Below are 21310 nucleotides of genomic sequence, written 5' to 3'. Positions count from 1 at the left end.
TAAAAATGCCTCTTGGAAGTTTTACACAACTTGTTCATCTCCCACACAAACATATTTCATGAAGAAAAAAAAAAAAATCTATTCCTACCAAGAAATCAGCTCAGAGGTAATCTCAGGTAATCTGAGAAGCATTTTGTTCTCTGTATGCTATAAATCTTTCTTTCTTCTTTCCAAAGCTGTGTTTGCCTTTTCTTCCCAGGTCTATTGCTTCTTATAATCAGTATCTGATTAAGCCACCCTATTAAAAAAACTAATAGTACCCAAAGACAAATAAACAACTGCAAATTTTTTGGGTAGTACTAAAATTCCTGAAGATTGGACCTAAAGGTATGACTTCATTTGAAACTATATATTAATTCAGAATATATACACCAGTTTTTATCTCTCTTTTACTGGAACTTAAGACAACCTTCTTTCTACTTCCAAAAGTCATTTTATATATATGTATGCACTTTAAAATCACTTCAGTTTTGTCTTTGAAAGCAATCAACATTACCATTTGTATAAAAAGCTATGTGAACATTTTGGCAATATGGCTTGCAAAACCTAAAAACTGTAAAGATTTTAGAGGGTGTAGTATCGTTAGGCATACAAGCATGTATGTGCCCTAAACACAGAGCTGTATGACCTCACTGATTGATCTGTTTCTGTCTTTTAACCATGAAGGTGAAAACACAACAAAGCCAATGTACAGGGTTCCACAGGAAATGCTAAGTTTTTGGTAGGTCTTTCAAGTCCTATAAAATTCCATAGTAACCGTAATGTATTAATTTTTAGAGGATAGATAAAAAAGCCTTAACAAAGGCTTATCATTCTACATTAAACCCTATAAAATTTATTTAAAAGGAGACGGAAAGACTCTTTTGGAGTCTTCTCTCAATTGGTGCCTATTATGGTTAATGGAAAGATTTGAACTGACCTTTTATATATCAGACAGTCACTGAAAAAGATGGATATTACAAAAAGTGATATGCATACACAGAGTAAGAGGCCAGTGATACACAGTAGCAGAAATTTACTATGAATTAATCCACCCCTGGATGGAGTAAAACAAAAGGAAAACATTGGTGCCTTGCAATGTTCACAAAATATTCACAAACATTCACAACATCTAGGAGCATTCATGAAAAAAAAGGTATGTTTAAAGCACCGATGACAAATCAGATCAAGAACAGCATCATCCATATCTCTGAAAGCAGGCTTAATGAGCCGTTTGTCCAAAGTCCTATCTGGAATGCAATGGTGCACTGGAAGTACAGGTGAGAGCCACACAGCCATCATGAACTTACCTTTGCAAACATCTGACTTCTGGAATTGATTTCGCTTGAGAAAGTCTTAAGATTACATTAAAGCATGACAATATTTATTCTAGTTATAGGTAAAGATTAATTTTGTAGAATTAGCCTGAGCTAACTTGTACCGTACCGCTTCTGTGCTATAATCAATCAAACGATAACAGCAATAACAAAGCTTTTTAGTTTTCACAGCCAAGGATCTTTTCATGGTCTAGTCAAAGACAAAACAATTGCAATAGGCAGACTTTCAAAATAAAACTGATGACTGCACTATTCCCTGTTAGCATGCGAAAGAATGGAGTTATAAACGTAGCACTGCTCAGAATACATCTGTGCTGCACAGAGACACAGAAGCTGCTTGGTGCCCACAGAGGCCTCGTACGTGAAAATTCTGTCAAGCTGTTGAGATCCCTAGCTCTCAAAATTTAAACTAGGTCTTCAGTGCTTTTTTAAAAAAAGTACTTTGGGGGAGGGGACAAAATGTTTAGGAGGAGAGCAGATAAATGAATGTAACTGTAAATTCATACAGTCATTTTCTTTTAGTCTACTGCAGCAGAAGTTAAAGTACCACAATCACTGGTGTAAGTCCACTATTTAATGTTCCTGAAATCTAAGTTACTTCAAAAACATTATTTTCTAGAGAGATAGAGCCTATGTAGAAAAAAGTCAGTCTTACCAGAATAGTCAGTGCATGCATTTGCTTTACAGACAAGAACGGAAGCAGGAGGTTTTGTCAGCAGAAGTGCCCACCATGCAGCAGCCCAGTTATTTCATGTTACAGTCCAGCTGATCCAGGCAGGCTCTACGGGCCCTTCTAGACGGCCAGTGCATGAGGAGCACCTCCAGCTCCTGTGCACTGGTTATAATACAACTTGCAAATTCAAGTTGCCAGATTGACTTCATCTGTTTCATGCACATCATGCTGCAACTGAGCTACTGTGTGTTGGACTCAAGTAGAAAACTGGAATTCAGGCATCCATGGCAAGAACTGTGCTAGTGATTATCTGATTACTTGTGCTATAAGACCATGACACGAAGCACACTCGTGTTTGAAATGAAGAAGGATGGCAGATTTCAGATTTGTTGTTTTCAGTGAAAATTAAGAATTGTTGGAATGAGCCCACATCAAAATCAGAAAAATACACAAACTACAGTTTGTGCTTGAGTTTACTTAAAAATTTAGCCCAGTTTTCATTAATGTCATTATTTTAATTTCAGCTGTACTTTGCCAATCACGGTGTGAAACTAAACACTGTGCTTCAGTACCAGCAGCCTCTTTGCTGGTATCCAGCGGTACACAATGCCCTCTTCTCCAACTGCCAATATTACAAGCTATGAATGCATTCTGCTGGGCAGAAACCTCTCTAAATAAAGCTCTGCCTTAAAACCTAATACAGGAAGAAAAAATCCACACATCTTATTTTAAGTTAATTCTCACAATCTCACTACCAGCACCCTCCTAACTCAGAATAAATCCTGTATGTTATATAATTACAAACACATCATTTTTTTTTCCTTCTTCACTCCTCCTAAGACTGTTTTTCCTTCAAAAGCAGGTGAGCCAACTTGTTACCATAGTGGTGATGAACAAGAGGAGCCTGAACAATGTCACAGGCCAAAGCGTACTTTCAGGATAATTTGAGAATTGCAGCAGAGAGTATATGAATACTTCACATTATTGCTCCAAAAGCCGTCTGAAATAATGGCTACCCTAAGTCTTTGTCTTCTTGCTTCTCTTGCAGATGGAGCTCACAGTCTTATAACAGGAGACAGCATTATGGAGAAAAAAACCTAGTTCTTGATATGCTAAAGTGATAAAACTTTAAATGCTAGCAGTAATTAGGGCAGCAGACCAGAGGCTCAGCTCTCACATGATGCAATGTTGCCTTGTCAAAAAAAAAACAAACAAACACAAAAATACAATGACTTAAGAAAGCTAAAAAGCTCAGCTGCAGGATCTTGTTTCTGGAGTTCATGAAAAACACTTGCTAAAGCATACACGCACAAACCACAGGAAGACCAGTCAGACAGATGACAAGAAGATCCAGAAACAAGAAATAAAGCATATTTGTTCTTAGAAACAGGGGAGAAGGTGTTAATCTTGATGAACTAGGATTCTTGCAGTACTGGCAAAGTTACTGTCAGGATAAATTACTTGCTTCAGCAAATACCAAATATGGCAGCAGGCCTGTCAGGGTGCCAGACGAGCTCAAACAACCGCCCTTCCAGCGAAGCATTTCTATTGCGCACATTTAGTTCATATTTCACTGCTTTTCTCCTGTTCCTATTTTTGTGTCTTTGCTTCATGCCCTCTCCTTTGTGCAGCTGTATTCCAGATCATGGCAAGAATTTGCAATTTAACATTAAAACCAAGATGGATGCAATAAAGGTAGTTTTTTTGTGCAACTTGCACAGAGTGCCTTCCTGAATGACACACATGAATAAAGCCATCACTGCTGGTATTGCATTTCCCAAAAAGAAGATCTTAATGAAAAATTAGTTTATGGATATGTAAATTTTGATTATTCTGACACATTGAAACAGCCCTAGAAGAACACATATTTTCAGTTCTTGGCATGTCAAAAAGGTTCATTTCCATCTTTATTCCATAGAAAATGGAATGAAGTTCTACATTGTATCCAAGGCACAGACAAAAGTAAATGAGATCTTAAAATTCAGCCCAAGAATAATATGCTCTTGAAGATTCACTATATATCTATTTATACCCTGGTCCTGCTACACGAACAAATATGAACAATGCAAGTAAGCAATGGCTTTGAAGACCTGGGGTGATTCTGCCACCATACTACATGCTCAGGGTGCCTTCTTCCAGCTATGATGGAAACATATTCCATAAGACACTGTCCTGGTTTCAGCTGGCATAGAGTTAATTTCCTTCCTAGTAGCAGCTACAGTGCTGTGTTTTGGATTTAGGATGAGAATAATGTTGATAACACACTGAGGTTTTACTTGTTGCTAAGTAGGGCTTACACCAGACAAGGACTTTTCAGCTTCCCATGCTCTGCCCAGTGCACAAGAAGCTGGGAGGGGGCACAGCCAGGACAGCTGCCCCAGACCGGCCCAAGGGCTGTTCCATACCGTATGGCGTCGTGCTCAGCATATAAACCGGGGGGAGTTGGCTGGGGGGCAGCGATCACTGCTCGGGGACGGGCTGGGCATCAGTTGGCAGGTGGTGAGTAATTGCATTGTGCATCACTTCTTTTGTATATTCTTTTATCATCGTTATTATTATTTTCTCTTCATCTGCTGTCCTATTAAACTGTCTCTTTATCTCAGCCCATGGGGTTTACTTTTTTTTCCAATTCTCTCCCCCAGAGACGGGGGGTTGAGCGAGTGGCTGTGTGGTGCTTAGTTGCCAACCGGGGTTAAACCACAACAGACACGCTATCAAACTACCAAAATCTCAATTGTTTTCCAGTAGCGTCTGTAAGACCACACTGCATTTCAGCTATCTGTTGACAGTTCTGAAAATCACATATAAACAGCATCAATTTAAACACTATGGAGAACAAAACATTATGCTATAACAATATTATAGGATCAAAGTTCATCCAAGTTTGCTTAAGGATACAACAGAAACTTGGTGTTTATGCAACTCAATTTTTTCTATCTTTAAATGCTGTCAAGATATTAAAAAATGCTTCTTTAAGATCCTCTACAGTATTCAGATGGAAATACATGGGGGGAAGGAAACTGAACAATATCAAAATAATGAGAATATTGTGTACTAATTCTAATACTAGCATACTATTGTATACTAATTCTTACTAATTCTAGCCAATTAAGTTGCACGTAATGCAAGTCCTAAAGTGACCAGAAGACGAGAAAATAATTTATCCAAATAATACTACATAAGTATATTTCCAGAAAAGCTGGGATATAAATAGTAAACAACTATATTTTGATCCAATAAACTACCCTAATAAATTGTTCAAGAAGCTGCCAAAACATGCCATAACCATGACAGAAACAGAAAGATGCTTTAGTTGTGAAAAAAAAAATTCAATTATATGAATATATAAACAAACCAACAGTCAAATATTGTATCGTATGAGCAAACTACAGTGTATGGTAAAATATAGCCTGCAAAACTGCCAGACAAAACATACTTATGAAGCCTGCATTGTCAAAACATAGTGGCATCTCAATAAAGAAAGACACAACTAAGAAAGCGATTAATCACAAAAGTCAAAAGAATTATATAAAAGTTCATATTCATTAGAAAAAATCAGTTGTGAAAGAACAGACCAATGACAGATGGAATGACGCAGGGTAGGAAAGATCAGTATCTAAACAACAGTCTAAGAAACACAGATTTTAAAAAGACTTTCTATTTGGAATTATATTACAGGTTTTTAGTATGGTTTCAGTTTTTAGCAGCAAATTCAATACAACCATCAGCATAATTAGCAAGAGACAGTGGGCTTATTTTAGGTATATCTGTGAGAACTGTATGCTCATGAGCGTATTACAAAGCCACATGTATCTTCCTAACTAGTTTATTGTAAAAATACATAAATAATTTACAGCTATATACCCACATTTTACCCACAGACACGCACACACAATCACAACAAAAAAAGGCAGTCTGGCACCACTAGAATCCAAATTTTGATGACAACCACATACAAACAGAAACTATGAATACAAATTAATTTTGATGTCACGGTCTTATTCATTCAGGGAGTTATCCAAAGCTCACTAATATCAATGCAGAGCTCTCCATTGCCTTAATAAGCTTTTAAAGAGATCTTTAATGAGAAAGAGAACTAGCCAGCATATACTTAGGATAGTTGACTGGTTTTACAAAGGTCAGTATGATTAGTAGCATTTTTATCCTGGGTTATCTTAAACTTTACCTTGAACGTTCAGTATTGAGTTCTCCAAAAAAGCTAACTCTCTGTTTAAATGTCTAAGTAGCCTACACAAAAGGAATACAAATTTCTTCCTTCTGATGGGGCAAATCAGGAAAGGTCCCCCATGAGTGGGACCAAATAGTTAATAACGCTGATTTGCTTAGATCTTAAGTGATTATTTTGGCTAAATCTTTTATCTACAAAACATCCAGACACACTAAACTGCCTCTCTCTACATGCACCATGCAAGTCTTATTTTGAAAGCAATCATTGCTCCACAGCACCGTGCATGAGAAACTAAATATCAGACAGGCTAGGAGCACAAGATTAAGACACCATCTGATCCAAAGCTGCATCACAAAGTATAGATGGAAAAAAAAGACTGCTAGGTCTTCTAACCCCACAGGGGGTTGGGGACTGAAGAGAAAAAGAAATGCTCATTCTCATAGCAAAAGGACTGACACAAACATTGCTTGCTTTCTCTGTGCTATTGCCAGAAGTTTAATAGCAGCAAAGCTCTTACACAGATGAGCAAGGCTGGCATGGCTATACACTGGAGATCCAAGCATTTATTTCATCACTGATCTAAATTCATAACATAGTTTAAATCAAAAGTGGAGAACAATTTTTAGAAGAGATTTTGCACGGGGTGGCAAGTAATAGAAACCTGGTCCTCTTTTTCCACAGTGGCATTTTGTAGCTGTGACTCGAGAGCTGTTTTCCTCATATGAAAAAAAAAAAATTGCAAAAAAAAAAAAAAAATCAGCCATTATTTTCCCAATAGGAACAGGAAAGAGAGACACATAAGAGAAATAAAAATCCTAGAATATAAGTGATCCTTGGCTAGCCGTTCATTCTAGTTATCTCTATCCTGCTTAAAAGAGGTAAGTCGTCCAGCTGTATCCTTGCCTAGCTGCTTTATGACATGCTCAGTTTCTACTGAGGCAACATCAATTATTTCTGAACAGATCTTTGTTCCTATCTAGATTATCTTCACACAGATTTGACATAAGAACTGTTGATAAAAAGAAGAATCCTCTCTTTCAAGCTCACAAATGAGGATATTGCTTTTACCTGACAACTTCGCAAAAATTTTTACTGAGTGCAGGAAAACAGAGGATAGTTTTCAATTCAAATTAAAAAAAAAAAATTCTTCGATATGAGCTAACTTTGCATTTTTCATCCATGAGCCCTTAATCACATGGACGATTACTGTCTCTGTAAGGGGAACTCACAGTGAGTGTGAAAACCTAAGGAGAAAGAAAGATGAAGAGAGCAGCTTTCTGAGAAGGCACCATATACCAGCTGGATTAAACGGACCTACACCATTTCACACCCAGCTAAGGCTCTGACCAAAGGCGGAGAACTGCAATATTTATAATATTAAGCTACATAAAGGAGAGAAATACAGATTGTTGGACATATGCAATATTTCTTCATATACACCACATGTTCATAAAAAATACATGTGCCTACCAACTGGCTTTGGACAATTACAAAACCAGGTGTAGGATATGTCCCTGATGTGTGATTTCTAAATCCTTTTCAAAAAAAGGTTTCCTTTTCTGTCGCTGGGAATCATCATGTCACCTTTCAAACAAATCACCTTCTCTTCATGAATTAAAGTGGAGCCAGACTGCACAACATCAGCACTATTATTTTGGCCAAAATCATGAATTTATGTAAGCATGCTATATCAACAGTTTTCATATCTTTTCTTTCTTCCACTAGGAAAATGATCAGCACTGTGCTGATAACCTGGGCTACAAAGTAATGGCATGCACTGTGCAGAGAAAACATTAAATAAATCTGCAGCACAGAGCTATGCCAAGATCCATGCTGTGAATTGTGAGAATTTCTCCTGCAATTACACTAGCACTTGTTTCATAAATTCTGGCTGATCAAGGGTAAGGGAAAATTAATTAAGAGATTAAATTTAAATTCTGTCAAATCATCTATATGGTCATATACAAACACAAATATTGAAATGGGTAACTACATGCACGGTTGGCACTCCGCTACCTGAATACTAGACCTACATTTTTATCTATTACATTTTTATTCTCCTTGTACATCCATTTATGGCAACAGTTGCATATCATCAGTTTTACTGCTTCATCTATATAACCAGTCATTTTTCCATGTCAGGAAATCTCTGAAACCTATAATGAGGAAGACAAAATCTTAATATTGCAGGAATACATGACTGTGAAACTTCAGAAGTTGAAAAACTATTTAAATGAGGATACTTCTTTTTGGTTTTAACCTACTGGACTTGAAGGCAATGGCACCAGCTATAAGCCTTATACTAAATGCTCCTTTGTAAATTAAAACACTGTTTGACAAGTCAGTATTTTCATATCTACAATGCCCGTGAATTTGCAGGGAAATTCAATTATAGTGCAGCTTGGGTGTTGTGCACTCATCTTCATCCCACTCCTATTTCCAATTGCTTTTTGTTAAAAGAACTGGATAACTCATTGGGAAATCTGTTAGATCTGGCAGTATTATTCATTTTCTTATCAGAGACTCTTCCATCTACCCTCTGTACTAAATGTGTCATTTAGCTCAAAATTACTCATGAGCTCTAACAACTGAGTATAATCAATTCCTTCTATAGACTTTTACAGACACTCTGGATTTCTTCCATTGCTTCCTCATTATTTTGCAATGCACTTTTCAGTATTTGCAGATTTATCAGAAAATGTAATTGGTGTGATCAGCTCCATTGCCAAGGAGTGTCGGGTGGGATTTAGCTGACTGACCTGCAGCAACTGATCAAAACCATGGAAGTACTAAATGGGAAAATGGTTTCATTTTTGTAGCTGTTACAATTTTATAGTCTTCAGCCACAAGTTAATCACAGCCAATCGCACAAAACTGCTGATGTTAGGACATTAGGTATTAATGGCGTTGCTATTTTTAATGCTTCTCTGCAAGGTGCTGTTAAGACTTGGCTGTTGAGGAGGCTGGGGCAGAATGCTATGCAAATCCGTGCTGACCTGGAGCACATCACACTGTCATATGAAAATGTTTCATTCAGGCAGCCACAGGAGAAGTAAGAAAGAAGCTAATCACTTGCCTTCTGAATACATGGAGCGGACATGTATATCAATATAATCTCTCCATGTGGGAGGACCATGTGTTTCATTGTGAATCTGGTTTCAGTATGGCTGCAGCAGACAGACATATGTAGTCTACAAAGATTAAGCCACTAGGTCAGCAGCTGAACAAACAGAACATAAATGGAGGAGAGAGATTTTGCATTTTTCAGTATTAAAAATTAAGTGTATTCATTTGAGACTGATAATCTCAAAGTGTGGCTCAGCAACACTCTGAATGTGGCCTGCAAAAGAACTTCATTGTGAGCGCGGGCAATGACATGAACTGCTAACTGAGCTGGATCATTTCAGATCTTTTGTGTTGAGCTGAGATTAGTGTGACTTTGCAGGATTCCAGACCTGTGTGCCTGTCCCAGCCTGTAACGTCATGCTCAGAAAGTACTCATAGAGTGTCAGCAAATGAACACACTGTCAGGAACACCTGTTAAAAAGTATGAAGATCTTGAAGAACAAAGGAGTCCAGGAAGGCTGAACATGCTTCAAGAAAGAAATCATAAAGGCGCAGGAGCAGGCTGTGCCCATGTGCCGAAAGATGAGCTGGCGGGGAAGAAGGCCAGCCTGGCTGAACAGGGAGCTTTGGCTGGAACTCAGGAAAAAAAGGAGAGTTTACAACCTTTGGAAGAAGGGGTAGGCCACTCAGGAGGACAGCAAGGAAGTCATGAGGTTATGCAGGGAGAAAATTAGAAGGGCCAAAATCCAACTAGAACTTAATCTGGCTTCTGCCATGAAAGACAAAAAAAAAAAAGTTTCTATAAATCCATTCACAACAAAAGGAGGGCCAAGGAGAATCTCCATCCTTTATTGGGTGCAGGGGAAAACATAGTGGCAAAGGATGAGGAAAAGGCTGAGGTGCTTAATGCCTTCTTTGCCTCAGTCTTTAGCAGTCAGACCAGTTGTTCTCGGGGTACCCAGCCCCCTGAGCTGGAAGACAGGGACAGGGAGCAGAATGAAGCCCCCATAACCCAAGGGGAAATGGTCAGCGACCTGCTACACCACTTAGACACACACAAGTCTATGGGGCTGGATGGGATCCACCCAAGGGTACCGAGGGAGCTGGTGGAAGCGCTCACCAAGCCACCTCCCATCATCTGCCAGCACTCCTGGCTAACCGGGGAGGTCCCAGTTGACTGGAGGTTAGCAAATGTGATGCCCATATACAAGAAGGGCTGGAAGGAGGATCCAGGGAACTCCAGGCCTGTCAGTCTGACCTCGGTGCTGGGGAGGGCTACGGAGCAGATCATCTTAAGTGCCATCACACGGCATATACAGGTCAACAAGGTGATCAGGCCCAGTCAGCATGGGTTTATGAAAGGCAGGTCCTGCTTCACTAACCTGATCTCCTTCTAGGACAAGGTGACACGCTTAGTGGATGAGGCAAAGGCTGTGGATGTTGTCTACTTGGGCTTTAGTAAAGCCTTTGACACCATTTCCCACAGCATTCTCCTGGAGAAAGTGGCTGCTCATGGCTTGGACAGGCATGCACTTCACTGGGTAAAAAACTGTGTGGATGGACGGGCCCAAAGAGCTGTGGTGAATGGAGTCAAATCCAGTTGGTGGCTGGTCACAAGTGGTGTTCCCTAGGGCTCAGTATTGGGGCCACTTCTGTTTAATACCTTTATGAATGATCTGGACAAGGGGATCGCACGCACCCTCAGTAAGTTTGCAGACGACACCAAGTTGGGCGGGAGTGTTGATCTGCTGGAGGATAGGAAGGCTCTGCAGAGGGACCTGGACAGGCTGGATCGATGGGCTATAGCCAATTGTATGAGGTTCAACAAAGCTCAGTGCGGGGTCCTGCACTTGGGTCACAACAACCCCATGCAATGCTACAGGCTTGGGGAAGAGTGGCTGGAGAGCTGCCCGGCGGAAAAGGACCTGGGGGTGCTCATTGACAGCTGGCTGAATATGAGCCAGTAGTGTGCCCAGGTGGCCAAGAAGGCCAAGAGCATCCTGGCTTTTATCAGAAATAGTGTGGCCTGCCTGACCAGGGAGGTGATCTTGTGCCCTGTACTCCGCACTGGTGAGGCCGCACCTTGAGTACTGTGTTCAGTTTTGGGCCCCTCACTACAAGAAGGACATCGAGGTGCCGGGGCATGTCCAAAGAAGGGCAACGAAGCCAGTGAAGGGTCTAGAGCACAAGTCTTATGAGGAGTGGCTGAGGGAATTGTGGTTGTTTAGTCTGGAAAAAAGGAGGCTGAGGGGAGACCTTACTGCTCCCTACAGCTACCTGAAAGGAGGCTGTAGCAAGGTGGCTGTCAGTCTCTTCTCCCAAGTAACAGGTGATAGGACAAGAGGAAATGGCTTCAAGTTGTGCCAGGGGAGGTTTAGATTAGATATTAGGAAGAATTTTTTCACTGAAAGGGTTGTCAAGCATTGGACCAGGCTGCCCAGGGAAGTGGTTGAGTGCCCATCCCCATAGATGTGGCACATAGGGACATGGTTTAGTGGCAGACTTGGCACTGTTAGGTTTACGGTTGGACTCGATGATCTTAAAGGTCTTTTCCAACCTAAATAATTCTATGATTCTAAGATATAGACATACGCAACATTTTTCTTAACCCTTCATCTTTAAAATCATTCCCCAAACTGCTCAACTTCTACCAAATGAGGTCTTCTAAATGAAACAGTGGAGAACATGTCTTGATCTACCAGGTAAATGGCTTTCCCAAGTACCATTAAACAACTGTTAACAGTTTCAAGAAATTTTAAACGTTGCAGACACTGAAATCTATATTGCACATACTGAAGTAGTCTGACGGTTCTCCAGCACCTTTTTTTATTATCTGAACTGAGGCTTATTCAGCTAAGAAATCCAAGCAATAGTATTGAGACTGGAATTGCAGCATTACAACCTATTTCAGAGTACTATATATGCTAAGTTCAGCACACATGATGACAATGTTGGAGACGGTATTTGCCCTACGCAGCTTGCCTAAGGGTATGAGGAAAAAATGAGTTTTCTTGTACCTTGAGAATGTCTAGCTAAATAACAAACACTGGGTTTGTTTGTTTTTATTAAATATCTTATAATGGATTATCTTAGAATAAAACATCTTCGCTGCCAAAGAGAACATCTGATTATATCCACTGGCTCCTAATATTCTCTGTTACCCTGAGATATGCTACTAGAAAATACACACAAAGTGTGCCAATGGAGTGTTCTGCTCTCTCTTTGCAAGCAACTCGGCAAGGGTATGGCAATGTATACTTCCAAGTGAAAAAGAAATTTAATACAATAAAGTTAAATCCTATTACTAAATCCAGTACATTTTTATTCTTAGTTATTTAAATTTATGGGTAGATGCAGTGTCAACACACCATGAAATGAAGGAATTACCAATTTCCAGCATGAATTACTTGATAAAAGGGACTGCATTAAATGCAGAGCTGTTGAATAAATCAGTAATGTTACAGTGGTTAATTACAAAGTTACTTAAAGGAAGAAAACCTGCAGTATTTTACAGTGTATTAAACTTGCAATTGCTTCCTAAGTGGCTAACAGACAATATTAGTAAACAAACACAATACATTTCATAGTGGACCGCAGGAAATGCTTTAATGTCTTTAAAAACCATAGTTTTAAGGCCAATTCCATATTGCTTGGCAATCAGGCCACAAAATATTGCAAACTACACTTAGCTTTCTCTTAGTACTTTCCATTAGTAGATTGCAAGTGCAGCATAAAAGACGACTATAATTATGCTTATTTTACTGATGAGGTGAAAGATGCATAGGGAGAAGTAATGTAGCCAGCGATATCTGACAGGCTAATTGCAGACTGAGTGGTCTCACTCTGTCCCCCAAGTCTCGGGCAACTGTCATGGCCAGTCTCACAGTGATTTTGACATAATTTTCCACATTTCTCATTTTTTTCAAGCGCAATCTAAAAACACTGTATTGGACACATTAACTTTTAATGACAGCCACAGACAGCTGCAATTTCCTTCAGTAAAATAAATGATTAATTAGTAAAACACAGTATGCAATATATGTCCAGAGTGACTTATCCCTATTGCTAATTGTAGCAATTAGCTTCAATTTCTAAAGCTCCACAGCCTGCATGGTGTTTTGCAGAGCTGTGAAAGAAGCACGGACATGCACTGAATAATTTATATTCCAAATTACACAAACATACAGACAACATATCTTAATTTTCTAGATTAGCAACCAGTAAGGTCACTTCTGGTTGCCCCATAAAAAGATCTAAAAGTAGAACTATTTAGTTGATAACCTATATATTTCAGAAAGAGTACAGGGAAAATGTGACCTGTAGAAATAAGCCTAAATGTGGGCAAGATTTTCTTTTTACTGGGACATTCAGTAAAATCAATCAACAAGCTCAACATTTAAAGTTTGAACAAAAAAAACACTACCACTGACTAAATAGATTCCTTCCCAAAATAGCTGTATTTTTTCACTATGTTTATTTCAGCATAGAGACCCTCTCTTGGCAGGCACCAAACCAAAACCATATGAGTTTTCCTCATGTGTCTCTGCCCAAAATGTTCTACGAATGATTTCAGCAAAGGCAAAGCCCTTAAATGTCCTCTCAATTAGCCAGCCTTTGACATTGCCTCAGTTAGCTGTAACTCAAACCATAAAAAAGTTAATAGATGGAAATAATTTCAGTCTCATCTGGAAGAGTACAGGAAAGCCCATATATTGTTTGGGAAATAGGCATTATATATTCATTATGGTTGATAGCAGTAAGTGAGGAAGAAGCTACAGTCTAATTTTTAAAAGCTCATGGACTATATGAAATCAATTAGTGGCCAGAAATGTAATAAACATAGAAAGTATAGCACAGCATATGGAGGAGAAAACAGGACACAGATTCTGAGCTGAAGACCAGTCAAGAGCAGAAAGGCCTGTCTGAAGTCAGAAAGTGAAGAATCCATTCCTTAGGAGGGGATGAACATACCAATTTCATCCATCCGGCTCCCCCCGCCCCCCCCCCTTTTTTTTTTTTTTTTTAAATGAGAGGAGTTATTACTGAGAAAAAGGTCAACACTAAGTAGACTTTGAGGAAAGAAACCCAGTTCAATAAACATCAGTGAGATGGAGAGAATAAGGAGCTTGTATTGTGTTATAGGCTGAAGTGGCTTTCATCAGGATGCCTGTGCTGCTAATCTCTGGTAATGCCTTCTCATGCAACTTTGCAGCCCACAAGTCTTGATTACTCCATTTATTGCAGATTTGCCTGTCAGAAACGGAACATCCATGAGAAAAAGCTGCAGAACAGATTCAGACATACTTTCTGGACCGACTTCTGGTGGATCACCGAGTTTCCTCATGTGCCAGGGTCCTCCAGACTATCTTCAGCTTTGTTCAATGAGGTTCATAGAATCATAGAATAATTTGGGTTGGAAGGGACCTTTAAAGGTCATCTAGTCCGACCCCACCCTGCAATGAACAACACATTAGGGGACAATCTGCCTTCTGAGACTTGCATGGCCAAAGCTATAAAGAATTATTAGTAGACATTTTTAAGGCTTTTTCACTGCAAGTGAAATGGTAATTAATTTTCTTAATTGAACGATCATTCATTAGTCTTTTACTAAATACATTACCTAATAACATTCTCAATCTTGCAAGTTACTGCCATGTCTTCAATTTCCCTTTTCATGATAAGACTAATAACAAGCTAAACTCGCAGCTTTATAAATCTGCAGCACAGTACAGCATATATGGTATGTAGTTTTTGCATTTAGATTCTTCAATTACAAGCAACTGCAACAAAAAAAATAGCATATTGTACTAACTAGTATTACATTTTGGCAGATCATAATTAAATTGTTCCTTAGACACAGTGCTCAGTGCTTAAGAAGAAGGATTATATTGAATAACGGGGCTAATATTTTAACTCGATTAACATGTTGCTTTTCAATAAAGAGGTGTACACTACTGTAATTTCTTCTTCTATGGGTAACATCAGCAATAAAACAGAAATACTGCAGCTGTTTTTCTGATAACTTATGTGTAATTTTTCCCATGTAGATTGTATGCTTTGTATATTTTTTAAAGTGGATGAAAACATGTGACACATTATTATTTTTATAAATAAATATACTTTTTTATACTGTTATAGGCATAAAGTATTTCATTTCTATACCATATAAGCCTGCCAGAGACTATGTTGACTACATCTAAAAATACATGAATGTTCCATGGTAAGGAAAGAATTTTTCATTTATGTCTTTTAATTCTGTACTGTTGAGAGTTTGATTTATAATATTGGTTGGGGCGGAAGTGATTTTTGGATGAAGAAATTACATCTAGTTACAATGGAAGCAGGGTACCTTCTCCATGGAAACTGCCTGCCAAATATGCTCGGATGACTTATTTATCAGATTCTTCAACACAATATTTCAATTTGATGGAATTATATTTTCCTGGAATCTTTCACTAATAATTTAAAAGTGACATAAATGTATAAATGTCTGTATTTCTGAAGATAATCAAGTTGTGTCATTCTAATATCAATTTGTAATATATTTCAAGGTCATCTTCTCTTTGGTTGCTCAAACTAGCTACTTATGTTCTTTTGACTCATGTTCCAGTTCTGGTTTAATACCTAATATTTTAATGTGTTTTAAAGACTGTGAATATTTTGTTGTTACTGCTCTTTCACTCTCCTACAATTATAGCATGGATGATGCCCACTGTATAGTGGACGGGTTTGTTAACTCTTTATGAGATATGAAAACTGTGTAGTTTAACAATGACCTTGAAAAGTAACTTTTTGTTTCAAGAATTAAGTATGTGTATTTATATCAGTAGAACTGGAATACTGCATTACATATCAAACAGCTATTTCTCAAATGGGGCTACACTCCCATACCATTTTACAGCATTCTCCATATCTTTTCTATCACTGATAGATACAAGTTGCTCATTAAAAACCAAAATACAAATAACTCAAGGTAGCAAAAGTTTTCGATAATCATTAGATTGGTCATTTCATTCCAGCTATGCAAGAATTTTCTTTAGCTGTGTACTAGAACAATGTGTACTACTTCCAGGATATTCCATCTCAAAGGTGCTGAAGAACAGGGAGGTAAATTACAGCACATATATATTATATATGCATCACATATAATATCCAACTGTAGAATTAGAAAAAGGCCATTCTGATTTCATAAGGAAGGCAAGACAAAAAGAAAAGGACAGAATCACACCATGTTACTGTCAGATGGGGAGATGGAAATTATATGGTACAAAGGAACAAGTAAGACAGACAATGATTAAGATGAAAAAATAAAATCAATGAGTCACATAAGGACGTATTAGTAACTGGACATGAAATTCCAGTGAGTTGCTTGTGTTCCTTTTGTGAAGATCACCTGGTGAATGTTTTTAAAGATAAAGTACTGTAAGGTACAACATATCTCCATATAGAAAATCACGGTGGTTTAATGGAACTTGCTAAGTTAAAAGTAAAATTCTTACAGTTACCATCATGGCAAGAAAGAACTTTTCTGAGCAAAACATAGAATTATTCACACTAGAAGCAACAGAGCATGCTGCTAATGTTACCAGCTGAATGTTACAACTGCTATGCCATGTAATATTATAATTCTCATTATTTATTTCCATATATAATAGTGATACAAATCCTTCTCAGTGGACAAGAACCTTTAAATTCACTTTATATTCTGACATTACATAAGCAGGAACTGATGAAGAATTAATGATTTCAATTCTGGATTCAGTAAAACAGAAGTCCATTAAGAACCCCAAAAGCATATATAAGGCTTCTAGTGAACTGTAGGAAACCGGGAGGCATGAGGCTTCCCATCCAGCAAAAACATGTGATTTAGGAGGACTAGCAGATAACTATCATGGCTAAACCTTTGACAAACCTTCTCAGACAGAACAACAATTGGTTGAATTTAGATACAGATGATCAACAAGTGAGCAGTAAAGAAAACAAACTTGCCAAAGCCTTATTTTGGTATTTAAATGTCTCCATTAAGTGACTAGCACTTCATCATACGATGAAGTCGCAACAAGGGAAATCCTGATTATATCTTAGGGAAAAAAAATTACAATGATGTAGTCAAATATTGGAACGGTTGCCCAGAAATTATGTGGAAACTCCATTAAGGTACCAAAAACTTAATTGGCAAGGACCTGAGCAACCTGTTGTAAGGTGGCCTTGCTTTGAGTAGAGGGGTTGAACCTCGAGAAAGCCCTCTGAACATAAATTATTCTGTAATTCTATGAACTATATAGATAAAAAACAAACAAACAAAATTCTTTTTCTTGTAGATCTCAAATAAGACGCACACTGCAGTTCAATAAAACAAAGATGAACACTTGTCAAAAATGCATCTGAGTCAAAGCTCCACAGCTGGAAAGTGTCAAAAAAAAAAAAAAAAAAAAAAAACCCCAATCCATTAATAATTTGATTTCTTCTAAAATCCTGAAGGGAACTGGATGCAAAAGAAAATTTTCAAATCAACACCAGCAATCCATGGGGGAAGAAGGAGAATATAGCACAACAGGTCAAGCCAGGACTCTTGAAATTGTTAGAATGGCCTAAGAAATCTGATTTCAGCCATCATTTACAAACTCAAGCGAGTAACCTTTAATTTTAGTACTGTTACTTAGGAGAAACTCTTTTTCCTTTGCATCTCTCCTCTGAATAAATTGCACGTGACTTCATACTGATTAACAAATGTAGTAAGAAAACTGAAAAACAATACAATATATTCTAATCTAAAGCAGTTCATCTCCCCTGCCCTCTTTTTGGTAAAAGCTCAAAAGAAGCTTTATATTCTGCACACCAAGATAGCAGTATCAGTTAAATTCTGCTGTAGTATAAACTTTCTGACCTCCACCATGTTGAGGCACTACTATTTATACTTCCGCATCAATTCCATATATTCAAGACATATTAAAAGACATCAAGTCCATAAACTTTTCTGACCCTTTTCTGCTGCTTAGCTCATTAATGCTGAAAGCTATTAATTTAACAAACGAGTGGGTGATTACCTCTTGAAGAACCCTCTTCATTTTCAGAAGCAATGTCTTTACAGCTGTGCAGTCTTGCAGCATCAATCTGAAGGGCAAAGATTCAATCCCTCCGCCTTCTTCCAGACCAGTAAAAGGCCACTCCATGGATGGGCTGCCGGCCAGCTGGCTAACACGAGGGTACCTGGCTTCTCCTTGGTCTATGTCCTTCGACAGCTTCAGAGATAGGTTCCTTACAAGAGAAAACAAAGATCAACACTGAAATATGAAAAAGAACTCAATAGCTTTTGGATTTGAGTTCCTTGAATTTAAAGGCACATCACACATTCACTTTTTGAGCTTGCTAGCATGAATGGCCTTTATAATGGACATGTAGCCATATCGTTTTAGCAATAAAATACACATTTATAAATGTACCATTTTCTACAGGAATTGAAACCATGATCTATCCCACACCCTTTAAAAGAAAGCCATTTTCTTAAAACAAAATATCCTATGGGAAAAACTGCTATGGGTCTATTTTATTTCAGTTCAGCTTTATGAAAAAATGAATCTGTATGCACTTTCAAAAGTTAAATCACATTCTTCCATATGCTTTGACTTAGAACTCAAGAAGACAAGAAAACTGCCAAAGAAAATACTCCCTTCTGGGCTGGCCCAGTGACCTAAGATGAACCTGCTATTCTATAAAATGGATTTTTAAATTTAATTAATTTGTATTCACTCTGAAGTTTAGTTACTATTGAAGCTATTTAAGCAGAACATGAAACAAAACAACATTAAGTTGTAGTTGAGAATCCATTCAAGACAATAGAAAGATTCGGAAAGATTTTGATGAAATTCGGAAGTAATGGAATACCGTTATTTTTCTGCATACATACTATCTTCCTTTAATATCAGAGCAAGATATCTATAAGACTTTGCCATGCTGGAGCAAGTCCAGCAAAGACCAACAAGATGGTGAGAGGGCTGGAGTGTGGAATAAATGAGGAGAGGCTAAGAGAGCCAGCTTTGCTCAGTCTTCTAAAGAGAAGGTGAAGGGAATCTCATTGCTGACCAGAGCAATGTCCCCACTGGGAGGGTGCAGAGATGATGGAGCCAGGCTATCCTTAGGGATGCACAGCAATAGGATGAAAGGCAACGGAGAGAAGCTGGAATACAGGAAATTGTGACCAGATATAAGAACTTTATTTATTTACTTACTTACTTATTACCATGAGGGTGGTCAAACAAAGTAACAGGGGCTCAGAGATGCTATGGGACAGGCATCCTTGGACATATTCACAACATGATGGGGCAAGCCCCTGAGTAACCTGCTCTAATTGAACCTGCTTTGAGCAAGGGCTTGGAACAGAGGCCTGCAGAGGTCCCTTCCCACCTGTGTGATTCTATAATCTAGAGGTCATAGATTCAATCAATCAGCCACAATCAGCCAGAAGTTTAATAGTAGAAAAATAATTTTTAGAGATTACTGGACGTTTTGGTGGAACAGAATGTAACTAAAAACACTAAGGATATTTCTGGCATGAAAGCGTTCACAACTTTATTGTTGCACCTATTTTCTCTTAAATCAGCAGGGAAAAAGGACAAATCTGAAAGGAGAATAAATCTGAGAATGTGGCTGCACTGTGCAACAGTGGTATATTAATTACTACTAGATTACAAAAGTGTTGTAACAGCAATGCATGACATCCATATTCATACTAAATTAATTCACTACAATTAAAGATGTTAGCGTAAGTGGTGAAGAAAATGACAATTATTATTCATTTAATGTATAGTTCCAATTTTCTGTTCCATTTGAATTTTCATGCAACACAAAACTGATTCTGAATTTTAAGCATGGCCATATTTTGGGAGGACAAAGAATATTTTTCCATGCGAAATTTTCCTTAGTTAACTTTGGTTTCATAGGAACCACATACAAAAAGGAATTAATGTGATTTCTCAAGACAAGCAATTCCCAATGCCATACTAAGAAGCTGGAAATGAGGCTACTAGAATTATCTTTTATGGATGGTTCATTTTTATATTTTGCAAGCTATGTAATGTGCAGTAGAGACAACGTGTTACATCAAGAAAGGCACCACAGAGATCACAGATATGGACAGGTGCTCATGATGGCCAATGGAACTAAAATTTTCTAATCCAGGCTTTTCAACACTCTCATAAAACAATGAAACTTGTCTGTTTTAATTTTTAAATACATTGAAACAACATGGTGAGTAGGATATTTTGCATCCTTTAAAATAATAATCTGAGGTGGATAGTAAAGGTGCTTTTGACTGAAGGATATTAAGCCACTGCTGATTCATTGCCCTTATTAAAGAAGCCTCAGGTATAAATCATGCAAAGAAAAAACAACTTTTAACTGAAGTTTCATAACATAGGCCACTTTTAAGGGTTTATAAAAGAAGCCATATTCAAACTATTGGAATCTACACTTGAGTAAGATTTATGTAGCCAGAAAAGCACATTATTTAAATTGAGTAAGATGAAACAAGGTCCTCTTTTTTCCTGCAAAGTGCCTGCAGGCTGGAAGACTAATTATTCCTTAGAATAGTCTGCATGTTCACTTTGCAAGTCCCACCAAAGTTTCATTTTCCTCATGCTCCTGAAGAGGCATCTCATGCGTGTAACATCCTGACACTGAGAAAGGACTAACTGAAGATGTAATGCCTCCCAGAAGGAGTCTTTTGTAGCACTTTATCAAGGAGAAGAACCTGGCATCAACAGCAATACCCTGCTGCCCCAGTGATGAGGAAACAAGTAGAACTTGGACAACTCTCATCCTCTCTTACATGGAAGAGACAAAGTGTTTATGTGTAAGCTATAAATGTACTGGAAATACAGCAAATCTTAATTTCAACTGAAGAAAACACCTTCAATTACTTCAGTGGGCTTTATGTTGACATCACACTGCTCAACACACAAAATTACTGTCTTTTCAAATACAGAACCTTGTACTAAAGCATGAAAAGCACCACAATAACATATCGCCACTCATGGTGATAAGAGTTTAAAATCTAATTCAATTGCT

The 21310-nt window shown here is 38.0% G+C and overlaps 1 protein-coding gene across 6 annotated transcripts in view; it reads right to left on the bottom strand.

Moving 5' to 3' along the window:
* The window catches only part of CCSER1 (coiled-coil serine rich protein 1), a 711885-nt gene that overhangs the window by 411067 nt on the left and 279508 nt on the right, over positions 1–21310 (bottom strand). For all 6 annotated transcript variants that reach the window (XM_087737605.1, XM_087737607.1, XM_087737609.1 and 3 more), the window contains one exon: positions 18292–18502. In XM_087737605.1, coding sequence (XP_087593731.1) covers positions 18292–18502 — 211 coding nt within the window. The remainder of the gene's footprint in view (positions 1–18291; positions 18503–21310) is intronic.

This window comes from Nipponia nippon, unplaced genomic scaffold, assembly GCF_047370975.1.
Source record: "Nipponia nippon isolate SJK-2023a ecotype South Korea unplaced genomic scaffold, ASM4737097v1 scaffold_6, whole genome shotgun sequence".
Classification (NCBI taxonomy): Eukaryota; Metazoa; Chordata; class Aves; order Pelecaniformes; family Threskiornithidae; genus Nipponia; species Nipponia nippon.
The sequence above is the reverse complement of the archived record's forward strand: the minus strand, read 5'-3'. Positions and strand labels throughout refer to the sequence as shown.